Source organism: Saccopteryx bilineata, chromosome 8 (genome assembly GCF_036850765.1).
Source record: "Saccopteryx bilineata isolate mSacBil1 chromosome 8, mSacBil1_pri_phased_curated, whole genome shotgun sequence".
Taxonomy (NCBI): Eukaryota; Metazoa; Chordata; class Mammalia; order Chiroptera; family Emballonuridae; genus Saccopteryx; species Saccopteryx bilineata.
In genome coordinates, this window is record NC_089497.1 from 69,145,112 (window position 1) to 69,160,300 (window position 15,189).

At 39.3% G+C, this 15,189-nt stretch overlaps 1 protein-coding gene and 1 non-coding gene across 2 annotated transcripts in view; both read right to left on the reverse strand.

The window, feature by feature from the left end:
• VPS8 (VPS8 subunit of CORVET complex) overlaps nucleotides 1-15,189 on the reverse strand; it is a 405,986-nt gene that overhangs the window by 230,754 nt on the left and 160,043 nt on the right. Inside the window, exons 25-27 of the mRNA XM_066240876.1 lie at nucleotides 7,176-7,218; nucleotides 5,435-5,507; nucleotides 5,022-5,141 (exon numbers count right to left, since the gene is read on the reverse strand). Of these exons, the coding sequence (XP_066096973.1) occupies nucleotides 5,022-5,141; nucleotides 5,435-5,507; nucleotides 7,176-7,218 (236 nt within the window). The remainder of the gene's footprint in view (nucleotides 1-5,021; nucleotides 5,142-5,434; nucleotides 5,508-7,175; nucleotides 7,219-15,189) is intronic.
• Nucleotides 14,913-15,035, reverse strand: LOC136312415 (small nucleolar RNA ACA64). The gene has a single exon (XR_010726997.1). It is a non-coding gene; the product is annotated as a small nucleolar RNA ACA64 (small nucleolar RNA).

Genomic DNA, 15,189 nt, shown 5'->3' on the forward strand with positions numbered 1-15,189 from the left:
TACAAAAATTTATGTGGAACCTTAAAAGAACATGAATAGCCTCAGCAATCTTAAAAAGGAAGAATAAAGTGGGAGATATCACACTTCCTGATATCAAGTTATACTACAAAGCCACTGTACTCAAAACAGCCTGGTATTGGCATAAGAAAGGGCATATACATCAATGGAACAGAACAGAGAACCCAGAAATAAACCTACAAACAGCTTTATGGACAACTGGTATTTAACAAAGAGGTAAGAGCATACAATGGAGTAAAGATAGCCTCTTTAATACTTGGTGTTGCGAATATTGGACATCTACCTGCAAAAAAATGAAACTAGACCACCAACTTACACCATTCACAAAAATAAACTCAAAATGGATAAAAGACTTAAATATACGTCGTGAAACCATAAGCATCTTAGAAGAAAACATAGGCAGTAAGCTCTCTGACATCTCTCGCAGCAATATATTTGCTGATTTATCTCCAAGGGCAAGTGAAATAAAAGACAGGATAAACAAATGGGACTATATCAAACTGAAAAGCTTTTGCACAGCTAAAGACAATGAGAACAGAATAAAAAGACAAACTACACCAGGGGTCTCAAACTCAACTCAGTATGTGGGCCGCAGAGCAAGATCACAGCCTTTAGGCGGGCCCCAAGAGGTCTACAAAAGGCAACTGTTACGCAACACTTTTCTCACTGCAGTTGAAAACAAAAAAAAATCAGTACAACAAGCACAATCGTACATGCATTTTACTCAGTGTCACAAAACGACCAGAAACTGTAGTTCGCATCACAACTGCTGTTAACTAAGCTAATATCTAGCTAGGATGCTAGAGAAATGAAAAATACAAGTAGGCCCCTAGGCTTACTTAATTTTATCCAAAATATTTTGAACTTCGTGGATTAGTCTGCGAGCCGCACAAAATTGTTCAGCGGGCCGCGAGTTTGAGATCCCTGAACTACACAATGGCAGAACATATTCAACAATACATCTAATAAGGGATTAATAACCAAAATTTATAAAGAACTTGTAAAACAACACCAGAAAGACAAACAATCCAATCAAAAAATGGGCAAAAGAAATGAACAGACACTTCTCCAAAGAGGATATACAGATGGCCAATAGACAGATGAAAAAATGCTCAACATTACTAATCATTAGAAAAATGCAAATTAAAACCACAATGAGATATCACCTCACACCAGTCAGAATGGCTCTCATCAACAAAACAACACAGAATAAGTGCTGGCGAGGATGTGGAGAAAAGGGAACCCTCCTGCACTGCTGGTGGGAATGCAGACTGGTGCAGCCACTGTGGAAAACAGTATGGAGATTCTTCAAAAAATTCAAAATTGAACTGCCTTTTGACCCAGCTATCCCACTTTTAGGAATATACCCTAAGAATACCATAGCACTGTTCCAAAAGGAGAAATGCACCCCCATGTTTTTGGCAGCATTGTTCACAATAGCGAAGATCTGGAAACAGCAAGTGTCTGTCAGTGGACAAGTGGATTAAAAAGCTTTGGTACATATATACTATGGAATACTACTGAGCCATAAGAAACGATGACATGGGATCATTTACAACAACATGGAGGGACCTTGATAACATTATACGGAGTGAAATAAGTAAATCAGAAAAAACTAAGAACTATATGATTCTATACATAGATGGAACATAAAAATGAGACTCAGAGACATGGACAAGAGTGTGATGGTTGAGGGGGAATGGAGAGGGAGGGGGTAGGGGGAGGGGAGGAGCACAAAAAAAACCAGATAGAAGGTGACAGAAGACAATTTGACTTTGAGTGAGGGGTATGCAACATAATCAAATGTCAAAATAACCTGGAGATGTTTTCTCTGAACATATGTACCCTGATTTATCAATGTCACCTCTTTAAAATTAATTAAAAAAGAGAGAGAGAATTGTACAGCCAAAAAAAAAAAAAGACTGCATACCTCTGTCAAGCTCTTGGAAAATGGAGAATTATATTTTGTATAAATTGTAACTCAGAAAGCTAAATTGAAAAGCCTTGCTTGAAAATAATATTCCTTAATAAAATAAAAAAAACTGGGAAAATGTGGCTTAAAAATCTGTCACTTAAATTTTTTTATGTATCTGAAAATGTTCTTTTATTAAGTTATATTAACTGAATAAGGAAGGTCATGTGGTTAATCAATTATGGTAGACATAACAGGCAGTGAATCCAGGATTTAGCATCCTAGGTATTACCGATTTCTCTAGATTTAGTATTCAAAAATGCAGCTTATACTTGATGCAAATTCATTTCATTCAAAGGAGAACTAATTATGTACATTTTCCCCTATCCCATCTCCAGAGAAACCTGTTCCTCCTCTGATTCCCTACTGAATCCACAAATAAACCACTAGATATTCAGTTCACCCAGCCAGAAACCTGGGAATCATTGATGATTCCCCATTTGTCTTACTTTTCACATCCAACTGTAAAATAACCCCTAAATTTTAGGCCTAATGTCACCACTATCACTGCCCTAATTCGAGCCACCTTTATCTTCTACCTATATTACTACAAAAATTTGCTAACATCTTGCCTCCGATCTTATTTCAATCCATTTTTCATACAATGCACAGAAGGAATATCTCAACATCACAAATCATGATATTCTTCTACTTAAAAGACTTCAATGCTATTTACTAATCTAGTACTGAAGTCCAAACCTCTTCTGATGGATTACAATGCTCAGTCTCTCTCTGAAGGATTCCTTACACTTAAAAATCCAGCCATACTGATTTTTTTTTCAATTCTTTGAAACACAAATTGCTCTACCTTGTTTCCAGGCCCTTTCACGTATTCTATCCTTCTGCGTAGAATATTTTCCCCAACCTTAAACTGACTGGCTTCTACTCATCCTTTGAGACTCGTTATAAACATTATTTTATGTAAGAAACTCCCTAAACCTCCATTAGATTTCCCTCCTGTTTTCCACAGCATCTTTTCCAATGGCCTGTATTACACTGTGTTGTAACTACTTATATACAAGTCTGGGTTCTCTTCTTCCACAAAGGCAGGGTTTATGTCCTACCGGCCAAGAGTGCACCCCCAGTTAGTATAGTACAGGGGTCCCCAAACTACGGCCTACGGGCCGCATGTGGCCCCCTGAGGCCATTTATCCAGCCCCCACCATACTTCCGGAAGGGGCACCTCTTTCATTGGTGGTCAGTGAGAGGAAACACTGACCATCTCATTAGCCAAAAGCAGGCCCATAGTTCCCATTGAAATACTGGTCAGTTTGTTGATTTAAATTTACTTGTTCTTTATTTTAAATATTGTATTTGTTCCCGTTTTGTTTTTTTACTTTGAAATAAGATATGTGCAGTGTGCATAGGGATTTGTTCATAGTTTTTTTATAGTCCTGCTCTCCAGTGGTCTGAGGGACAGTGAACTGGCCCCCTGTGTAAAAAGTTTGGGGACCCCTGGTATAGTATCTATGATACACCAGTCACCCAAATATTTGTCAAGCAAATGAGACTGTATTACTGCCTTACTATCAATCCTAATATCATAATTCAGACATCAGCATAATTCCAAATGACCTTCAGTGCTACCACAGCCTTCAAAAAATGAAAATAAGGCCCTGGCCGGTTGGCTCAGCGGTAGAGCGTCGGCCTGGCGTGCAGGAGTCCCGGGTTTGATTCCCGGCCAGGGCACACAGGAGAAGCGCCCATCTGCTTCTCCACCCCTTCCCCTCTCCTTCCTCTCTGTCTCTCTCTTTCCCTCCAGCAGCGGAGGCTCCATTGGAGCAAAAGATGGCCTGGGCGCTGGGGATGGCTCTGTGGCCTCTGCCCCAGGAGCTAGAATGGCTCTGGATGCAACAGAGTGATGCCCCAGATGGGCAGAGCATTGCCCCCTGGTGGGCATGCCGGGTGGATCCCGGTCGGGCGCATGCGGGAGTCTGTCTGACTGCCTCCCCGTTTCCAGCTTCGGAAAAATGAAGAAAAAAAAATGAAAATAAGGTAAAATTCTTTGCAGTTATCTACCACTCCCTTCACAGGCCCCGCCCCACATTTCTTGTTTTTTTGCCCTTACGTGTCCAACACCAAGTTCCTCCATGTTTTCTCGATATCTAAGGTCTCCTAACCTAAACCAGCTAGATCTGACTTCCAGTTCTAAATTCTTGTCCCTTCCTCCCAGCAAGTAAGAAGTGACTATTTCTAAAGTCAGATTTTCAAATTAAATAAATTCAAACTGTTATAATTGAAATATTGATCTTCCCATGGGCACTTACTTTTTTAAGTTTATTATATTATTCAACTTACAAAAATATTTCATGCTCATTAGAGAAATTTTCCCCATCTCACAGAAATAATTATTATTAAGACTTAGATTATTTTTCTAAATATTGTGCATATACAATATTTGTGTTTATACATTTGTGAGCCTGATGCTTCTCTGAACCTTATTATATAAGCACTATCTATGTTATTGAAAGCTTTTAAAAAGTATAATACTATCTTTGAGGAAGATATGTTTTATATAATTATTTCTCTGGGGGCATTTTCATAGAAAATATGCCTCATGCAAATGCATCTTTAAACATGTATAAGGATATTTTTTTCAGCAGGAAACATCTACGTTCCATTTCAACTGTCATCACCACCACGTGTCCTTCAGAGCCATCTTCCATAGTTAGTTTGCCAACTAATATACCTTTGAAATCAAAGATGCACCACATTTAGCCCTGCTACCTTCAACTTTTTGATAAGAATTGTTAGAAAGAGAGAGTGAAACAGTGAGACAGAGAGACAGAGAGAGAGAAAGAGAGAGAGAGAGGAGCAAGAAGAGGAGGAAGGGGGAAGTAAGAGGGGAACGAATGAAGAGAGGAAGAAGAATTAGAAATATTGAGTGGCACAACAAAATGAAGCATTTGAAACTGACTTACTGCTAGGGCACAAAACCAGTATCTGCATAAGGGTTATTATTTGTTTTTCTTTCTATTAAAACAGTATCACCCTGGCTTTTAAAACACCATAAAATCATATTATCTCTTACCAGTGCCAATACATTTAGAAATTCTCTTGTGTCAAAATGTAGCAAAGTCCGAACATAGGGATAAATTTCTTCCTCAGGGGAAGCTTCTGCTGAATGCAGGCGAATTAGAAATTCAAAAACCTGCCAAATTGGGGGAAAAAAAAAGTTGATTATTTTCTCACCTGGCAAAGTATCTCGCTGAAGCATTTATTTCCATCTGGATAAAATAAAAGCAGGCTGAATTTACTTTAAGTGCCACATATCATAACTTCTATAACCTCTGCCAGTTCTAACTTGGCTTCAGTGATGGTATGCACGCTCTCTCCTATTACAGCTAATAGACTGCTCCTGACCCACATGTAACCTTCAAACAAATTTGTTGTTAGTGCATGTTAAAAGGTGTAATGGCAAAAATGCTGGGAAAGAGCACCAACCTGGTTTTTAACCAAAGGAACGAGATCTTCAGGGATATCACCAAGGGGATAGGCACGGCCCGCTAGACAACAGCTAGAAGAAAAGAAAGAGAACAGATCTGGTGACTTGTAATGGGCTGACTTCCAGGTAACACATTGTTTCTCAAACCCAAGATACTAGTTTGATTTTTAAGTTAGGTCTAGTTCAAACCCAGATCAAGATGATAGCCAGTTCAGAAAATGTGGGTGACAGGGAAGGTGGTGAGGTAACACATCTGTGACTAAGTCATATTTCTTTTTATTTTCCTAGGAAAAACCCAAGCTGCACTACAGAGGCAAGAAGAAACAAGAAGAGACTGTCTAAAATTCATATACCCAGCGTCTACAAAAATCCTAATGGCACCATTAAACTATGATTTACCTGTTAAAAGCCTGATGTTCTTCAAGGCTTTTAAACCAGTGGCTTTAAGAATGGTGATTAAAGATGGGATGGAGCTAGGCTAAGAGATTTCTGGAAAATGTCTGCAATCAGATAAGCCTTCAGGGAGAGTTAGAATCACTTTTACCCCCAAATCAGACCTTACTTATGGCTAATGACTTGCCTTGTAGGCTCACTTACAAAAATATCTTCTGAATATACCCTCATTTTTTTGTTTTTCTTTTTTTTTTTTTTTAGGTGTGTGTGTGTGAATTTTAAACTTCTTTAAACTAGCCATCAATTTTCAGTGGTAGAGACAGCTGGATACCAGTATATTCTAAAAAGTTTAAATATACTGGCCGGTTGGCTCAGTGGTAGAGCGTCAGCCTGGTGTGCAGAGGTCCCGGGTTCGATTCCCCGCCAAGGCACACAGGAGAAGCGCCCATCTGCTTCTCCACCCCTCCCCTCTCCTTCCTTTCCCTCTCTCTCTTCCCCTCCCTCAGCAGAGGCTCCATTGGAGCAAAGATGGCCCAGGCGCTGGGGATGGTTCCTTGGTCTCTGCCCCAGGCGCTAGAGTGGCTCTGGTCGCGACAGAGCGACGCCCCGGAGGGACAGAGCATCGCCCCCTGGTGGGTGTGCTGGGTAGATCCCGGTCAGGCACATGCAGGAGTCTGTCTGACTGTCTCTCCCCATTTCCAGCTTCAGAAAAATACAAAAAAAAATAATAACAATAAAATAAAATAGGTTTCAAACTGAATTCTGACACTAGACAGGAGCTACAGCGATGCTCTGGCAGGTTCTGTAACTGGCCTACCTGCTTGCCACCCTTGCAGCCAGTTATCTGCCTAAAAGTTCCATCAGGACACAGTTCTGAACCTGTGTAGTCTCTTGCAAAGAACTGTGCCAGCAGCAGTTTTACCTCTGCCACTAACTTTTTCATGATTTAAATCTCTGGTCCTGATAGATAATATAGACCGCATACATCCCACAATACCATCAGTAGTAAAAGTACTCTATCTCATGGTTTCTCCTCAGCCCTATTGATATGTTGAGAGATAATTCTTTATTGTGGGGACTTCCCTATACATTGTAAGATATTTGGCAGTATCCCAGGCCTTTTCCTACTAGATTCCAGTAGCATCTCTTTCCGCATCCCTACTTGTGACAAAAACGTCTCTAGCATTGCATGGGAGAACAAACTCAATCATGGCTGAAAAACACTTCTATACATGAGAACAAGGGAAAATGAGAACACTACATAGATAAGAGATGACAGTACCTCTAAGAACATAGGAGGAAAATTATAGGAGTATAACAGACATAAACAGATGAAAAATCTCTTACCTAATATATACAAGGAGCTTGTTGCCCATAACAACTTGTTCATCTAAAATAGAAAAAGTATCATCAGCAAATCTCTCAAAACCCTTTCATAAGAATAACTGTTTGGTGGAAACAAAAAATAAAACTTGGTATTTAAGGAAAAGTATCATATCCCCAAGTAACAGAAAACTGAGATAAGACCACTTTAATTATTACTTTTAGAATTCCCATTATGTTCTTTTATTGGACTCAAGATTGATGAGACATTCTAGGGTACATGTAGAAGAAACAGATCTGAGGGTGGAGATCTATGTATTGTTCGCTTAACCAATGGCTTGGTCTCCTTGGGACCAGGAGAAGGTGTAGAGCAGGCAATAAGTTGACCAATTATAGATCATGACCAATTAATTAATCTTAAGGCATAATTATAAAGTTTTCTCATTTGTAACATGACTTTTACCACCTATAATGCTATAGGACTGGGAGGGCCATTTTTCACAAATGTTTGAGAGACTCACTAAGTGATCCTAAGGACCCTTTGTATTTTAACTTAGGTAAAAAAATGTAAGATTCTGTCATCTGGCAATATAAACCTATTTCCTGGTTAAAAGAAACTGGAAATATACTTACACCAAGTTTTATGCCAAGGAGTCATGGGCAACAGAACAAAGAGCACCAAGAGTGGGTGAAATGATCAGTAATTCTTGTGGTATGCAGGTTATAGAATTTGTGGTTGGTGGCCCTGGCCAGTTGCTCAGTAGTAGAGCATCAGCCCAGTGTGTGGATGTCCTGGGTTTGATTCCTTGCAGGGCACATAAGAGAAGCAACCATCTGCTTCTTCCACCCCTCCTCCCCCTTCTATCCATCTCTCTTCTCCTCCTGCAGCCATGGCTTGATTGATTTGAGTGTGTTGGCTCCAGGCCCTGAGGATAGCTCCATGGAGCCTCCACCTCAGGTGCTAAAAATAGCTCAGTTGTGAGCATGGCCCCAGATGGGCAGAGCATTGGCCCCAGACGGGGGTTGCGGGTATATCCTGGTCAGGAGGCATGCAGGAGTCTGTCTTTCTATCTCCCTTCCTCTCACTTGCAAAAGAAAAAAAAAGTGTTTGTGGTTGGTAATAATGAGGAGCTGAAGTTTCTATTTCTGATACATAAATACTGAACATAAAGCAAGAGTACATCTCTTATTTAATCAGTAATCCTTTATAAATACTTCAAAACTGTGCTGTTACAAGTGAAAATAAACTTGAATAGCTCAAAATTAAATAATTACATACTGCTTCAATTTAAAATGTTCTTAAAATTAATAAACTTTATTTTTAGACAAGTTTTAATTAGGTTTATAGCAAAATTGAGAGGACTGTACAGAGATTCCCATATACAACCATCCATATCCCCACACCACACAATCACCCCTAACTATCAACATCCTGTAACAGAGTAGTATATTTCTTATAAACTATGAACCTACTGGGACACATCATTATCATCTAAAGTTTAAATTCCTCTTAGTGATGTACATTCTCTAGGCTTTGCCAAATGTATGACAAGTATCCACCATTATAGTGTCATACAGAATAGTTTCACTGCCTAAAAATCTCATGCTCTGTCTACTCACCCTTCCCTCCCCACTATCCACTAGCGAACACTGATACTTTTACTGTCTCCACAGTTTTGCCTTTTTCACAATGTCACATAACTGGAATCACACAGTATGTAGCCCTTTCAGATTGGCTTCTTTCACTTAGTAATATGTACATGTTTTCTCTAAGTCTTTTCACGGCTTTATAGCTCATTTCTTTTTAGTGCTGAATGATATTCCATTGTCTGGATATACCACAGTTTAGTCATCTGTTCTTTTTGCTTTTAAACTTTGGTAATTATGAAGAAAGCTGCTGTAAACATTGGTGTGCAGGTTTTTATAAAGACATAAATTTCCAACTCCTTTGAGTTAATACCAAAGAGAGCAATTTCTAGGTCATATGGTAAGGCTATGTTTAGTTTTGTAAGAAATCACTAAGCTGGCCTAACTGGTGGTGGCACAGTGAGTAGAGCACCAACCTGGGATGCTGAGGTCCCACATTCAAAACCCCAAGGTCGCTGACTTGAAAGCAGGCTCACCAGCTTACATGTGGGATCACTGGCTTGAGCGTGGGATCCTCCACACGATCCCATGGTTATTGGCCTGAGCCCAAAAGGTCACTGGCTTGAGCAAGGGGGTCACTTGCTCGGCTGGAGCCCCCTGGCGAGGCAGGTATGAGAAGCAGTCAATGAACAACTAAAGTGCTGCAACTATGAGTTGATGCTTCTCAACTCACTCCCTTCTTGTCCATCTGTCTGTCTTGCAAAAAAAGAAGAAAAAGAAGAAAAAGAAAGAAAGAGGAAGGATGGAAGGGAGGGAGGGAGAGGGGAGGGGAGGGCAGGGGAGGGGAGGGGAGGAAAAATCACCAAACTCTCTTCCACAAGCGGCCATACGACTTTGCATTCCCACCAGCAATAAATGAGAGTTTCTGTCGTGCCATATTCTAGCCAACATTTGGCTCTGTCAGTGTCCCAGATTTTTGCTGTTCTAATAGGTGTGTGTACTGGTATCTGTTTAACACTGTAATTCCCTAACGATGTCGAGTATCTTTTCATATGCTTACTTGTGATCTATGCATTTTCTTTGGTGAGATGCCTGTTTTTAATCAGGTTATTTTCTTATTGTTGAGTTTTAGAATTTTTTGTATATTTGGATAATAGTCTTTTGCAAATATTTCCCTCCAATCTGTGGATTGTCTTCTCAGTCTCTGTCTTATGCAAAGAAGTTTTGAATTTTAACAAAGTTCAGTGCAATCATTTCTTTCTTTCACAGATAGTACCTTTCTTTCCTGGATGGTATTGTATTTAAAACTTCATCACCATAACCACAATCAATTAGGCTATCTCCTATGTTATCTTCTAGAAGTTTCATACTTTTGCATTTTACCATTAGGTCTATGATACATTTTGAGCTTATTTTTGTGAAAAGTGTAAAGTTTGTGTCTAGATTCATTTTTTTGCACGTGGATGTATAGTTGTTCCTCCCCTTTTTGTCAAAAAGAATACCTTTGCTCCGATGTACTGGCATTGCTTCTCTGTCAAAGATCGGTCGACTATGTTTATAAGAGTCTCCTTCTGAACTCTCTTGTGTTTCACTGATCTATTTTTCTATTCTTTCACCAGTATCACACTGTCTTGATTATTGTACCTTTATAGTAAATCTTTAAGTAAATCTTTCAACTTTATTCTCTCTCAGTATTGACTTAGCTATTCTGGGTTTTTTGACTTTCCATATAAACTGTAGAATCAGTTTGTCAACATCAAAAAAAAAAAAACTTGCTGGGATTTTGATTGGGATTACACTGAATTTACAGATTAAGTTAGGAAAAAATGACGTTGACAGTATTGAGTCTTCCTGCCCTACAATGGTTCACAGGTAGCACAAGGACCTTCTAATAACAAAATACTCCTAATTCCTTCCTCCTGTATCTATATCCTTGCTGTCATTCATTTCATTTATACGTAAGCATATATACACACATGCACAAACAAGCCATACATAATCAAATACACTGTTACTATTATTCTGAACAAATTGTTATCTGACAGATCAAGCATAAGAAAAATAGTCTGGCCTGTAGTGGCGCAGTGAGTAAAACAGCAACCTGGAATGCTGAGGCCGCCAGTTCGAAGCCCTGGGCTTGCCTGGTCAAGGCACATATGACAAGCAATCACTGAAAGACTAAAGTAAAGCAACTATGAGTTAACACTTCTCACTCCCTTGCTCCTCTCTCTCCTCTCTGTACAAGAGCAATGAATAAAATCTTTTAAAATAAACAAATAAGAAAAATAAAAGTTTTTACCTTACCTTCTTCATTTATTCATTCTCCATTGTTCTTCCTTTCTTATATCTAAGGCTCCTAGGGCCTGACCTGTGGTGGTGCAGTGGATAAAAGCATCGACCTGGAATGCTGAGGTTGCTGGTTCAAAACCCTGGGCTTGCCTGGCCAAGGCACATATGGGACTTGATACTTCCTGCTCCTCCCCTCTTCTCTTTCTCCCCCTCTAAAATAAATAAATAAACTTTTTTTAAAAAGGCTCCTACAGTATTTTCTTTCTCTCTAAAAACTTTTTTTTTTGTTGTTGTTCTTAGAAATTAAATTTAATGGGGTAAGATTTATCAATAAGAGTACATAGGTTTCAGGTAAAAATTTCTATAACATTTAAACTGTTGATTATGTTGTGTACCCATCACTAAAGAACTTTTAAACCTGGCCAGGTAGCTCAGTTGATTAGAGCACTGTCCCCATATGCCAGGTTCTACCCCCATCAGGGCACATACAAGAATAATTCTGTAGGGTAAAAAATTCTATGTTGGATAGATGGACCTTGAGAACATTATACTGAGTGAAATAAGAAAATCAGTAAAGCTAATAACTGTAAGATTTCACACATAGGTGAGGTATAAAACTGAGACTCAGGGACATAGATAAAAGTGAAGTGGTTACTAGGGGGAAGAGGATGTGGGGGAAGGGGATGGAGAGTGGGTAGGGGGAAAGGTATGAAAAGGGACAAATATAAGGTGATGGAAAATGATTTGACTTTGGGTGATGAGTATACAACATTATCAACAGTTCAAATGATATAGAAATGTTTACCTAAAACCTATGTCTTCTTATTGATCTATGTTGCTCTGTTAAAGTTAATTTTCTTAATAAAATTAAAAAAAAAAAAAAGCCTGACCAGGCAGTGGTATAGTGGATAGTGTGTCAAACTGGGACATGGAGGACCCAGGTTCGAAACCCTGAGGTCGCCGGCTTGAGCGCAGGATCATCTGATTTGAGCAAGGCTCACCAGCTTGAGCCCAAGGTCACTGGCTTGAGCAAGGGGTCACTCGATCTTCTGTAGCCCCCCTGTCAAGATACATATGAGAAACCAATCAATGAACAACTAAGATGCCGCAACGAAGAATTGATGTTTCTCATCTCTTTCCCTTCCTGTCTGTCCCTATCTGTCCCTCTCTCTGTCTCTGTTACACACACACACAAACATTTTTTTTTAATTCTATGTTGGTGGGTTTTTCTCTCAACACTTTAAATATTTTATTTCAGTCTTTTCTTGCTTGCATGGTTCCTGAGGAGTAGGATGCAATTCTCATTTTTGCTCCCCTACAGGTAAGGTGCTCTTTTCCTCTGGACTTTCAAGATCTTTTTCATTTTTCTCAGTTTGGATATGCTAGGTCTCCATGTTGTTTTTATGCTGTTTATCCTGTTTGGTGTTCTCTGAGCTTCTTAGACCTGTGGTTTGGTTTCTAATATTAATTTGGGAATATTCTCAGTCATTGTTGCTTTAAATATTGTTTCTGTTCCTTTTTCTCCTCTTCTTTCTGATATTCCCATTATGTGTATGCTACACCTTTTGTAGTTGCCCCATAGTTTTTGGATATTCTGTTCTGTTTCCACTTCTCAATCTTTTTCTCTTTGCTTTCAGTTTTTTTAACGTTTTACTGTTATGCCCTCAAGCTCACAGCTTCTCTCCTCAGTCGTGTCAAGTCTGCTACCAAGCCCAGCAAAGGCGTCTTCACTTCTGTTAGTGTTTTTAAAGTCTAAGACTTCTTTTTGATTATTTCTTAAAATTTCTATCTCTCTGCTTATATTATCCCTCCATTACTGAATATTGTCTATTTTTTTCATTAAAACCCTTAGCATATTAATCATAGTATTTTTTTTTAATTCCTGGTCTGATCACTTCAATATTACTGCCATATCCAAGTCTGGTTTTGATGATTTCTCTGTCTCTTCAGGCTGTGTTTTATGCCTTTTAGTATGGCTTGTAATTTTTGAAAAGCACACATAATATGCTAGGTAAAAGGCACTACAGTAAATACACTTTGTTATGTTGTGGTAAACTGTGAGGGGAAGGGAAGCACTCCACAGACCTATGATTAGGTCTCAGTCTTTTCGTGAGCCTGTGCCCCTGGGCTGTGAACTTCAACAATGCTTCTCAGCTTCCCGCCCCCCCCTTAGATGTGACAGGATGGTTAAAGGTACTGGAGTTGGGTATTTCCCTTCCCCCACATAAATTAGGCTCTGATAAAATCTGAATGGGTCAGTCTTTCCTGGTGCTAGGCTTAATGAAGAAAAACAGGATACATGGGCATATTTTAAAATGGTTCCTTTTCCCTCTGCCTCCCAAAGCACAAGAAATGTTTGTCTGGTATTGACTGTGAGAACCTGGTAGTAGTCCTGCAGGTAAATCTCACACAATTGTGGAGGCTTTCTTGTGCTGGGCCCCCTGGAGTTTTTACATCTCAGACTTGTCCACATTGAGCTACCAGCAATTTATCAACTACAGTTCAAGCTTTCCCGTCCCAGCCCTGGTTCCTGCAGAGGAGCCTGCTCCAGGAAGTTGTGATTCTTTGTTCCTGCCTGTCTCTCTAGTTTCTAGTGCAGCTATTTTGCCTGTGACCTCACTTCACTGGTAAATCTAAGAAGACCTGTTCATTTTTCAGCTTATTCAGCTTTTTTTCTTGTGAATAAGACAGAATGGTGACTTCTAAGAGCCTTACATGCTAGACTGGAAACTGGAAGTCCCAAATGTTACTTGATCCAATTCAATTAGCATTTACATGGTGGCAGTCACCAAGGAGAAGAACAGAGAGGAAAAACAAAGACCCAACCAAACAAAAACAAAACCCAGAGGGACTGACCTATGAGGTGGTGGAGGAAAAGTTTCAAAAATGTGTTTCTCCAAAACATAAATGAGAACACTGACAAAAACAGTCAAAATCAACTTTTCAGAATTCCTAAAATTACCTAATGGCTTGTAACAATCCAAGGAGTGCTTATTCAAGAATAATGGCTGAATCTCAGTAAGAATAGCGAGCTTCTTGTTGGTCTAAGTTTATCTAGTCCCATTCCCCTTTCCCAGCTTCACCATAGCTTTGAAAACCAACACCCTTAAAACTACAGACATATAGATCAATGGAACATAACAGAGACACAGAAAAGTAATTAAAAAATTAATTTTGTCAAAGATTTTTGAAAACCAACATCCTTAAAACTACAACGGTGTGAAAACCAGCAACAGCAGACACGCGAGAAGGCACAATGGCTTTGGAGCTCCCCCAAAAGCCCCATCTTCAGAGAACTGTTACTACTTGACCTATCTGGAAAGTTCCATTCTCAGGCCTTGTCTTTTTTTCTTTTTCTTTTTTCTTTTTTGTCCTGACTCAGAGCTTACTTTATACAAACAGCACTATCTTCAGGAAATTTGTAGAAAACAATCAGCTCAGTAGTTTAACTTTGTAGGTGCCAAAGCAGTGCTACCAGAAGGGACTAAAAAGACTTCACCAAAAAACTGAAAAGGAAAAACTGGAGAAAGGGAGGTCTGCAGGGCGGTGTGCAAAAGCTCCGACGTATTTCTGAAATTCTAGAAGGGCATATACACATACAGGGCTGTGCACGTGCCCAGGCAAAACCTGAAAAAGCCCCAGTCTATAACCTATGGCTGACTTTGACGGTCTGTACAGGCAGAAAGTGAAATGCTAAGGCAGAACTGTAAACTGCCTGCAGGAGCATTTAAAATTATAAAATAAAATGAAGTAAAAACTGATATACTTAAAAATAAATAAATAAATAAAATAAAAACAAAAAAAAACTGATATACTTAAAGTAAGAAGTAAACACTTTAATATTTGGAGATTTCGATATATTTTTTATTTATTTATTTATTTTTTGTGTGCCGGGGCCTGGGTTTCACCTTTCCACCTCAAGTGGGCGGTGAGCTAAGGCCCCCGGTGGCTCTGGGTGCTGAATCTCACCCAGGCTTACAGCCAAAGCCGCAGGTGATTTCAACCAACACGGTGGAGATTTTGATATTCTACACTCAGTAACTGATAGAACAATTTAGTAGAATATGCACAGATAATAAAGTCTTGAACAAAACTATAAGCCAACTACCTAACAAACATCTACAGAACACTCAACTCAACAACGAAACACATTCAACATATT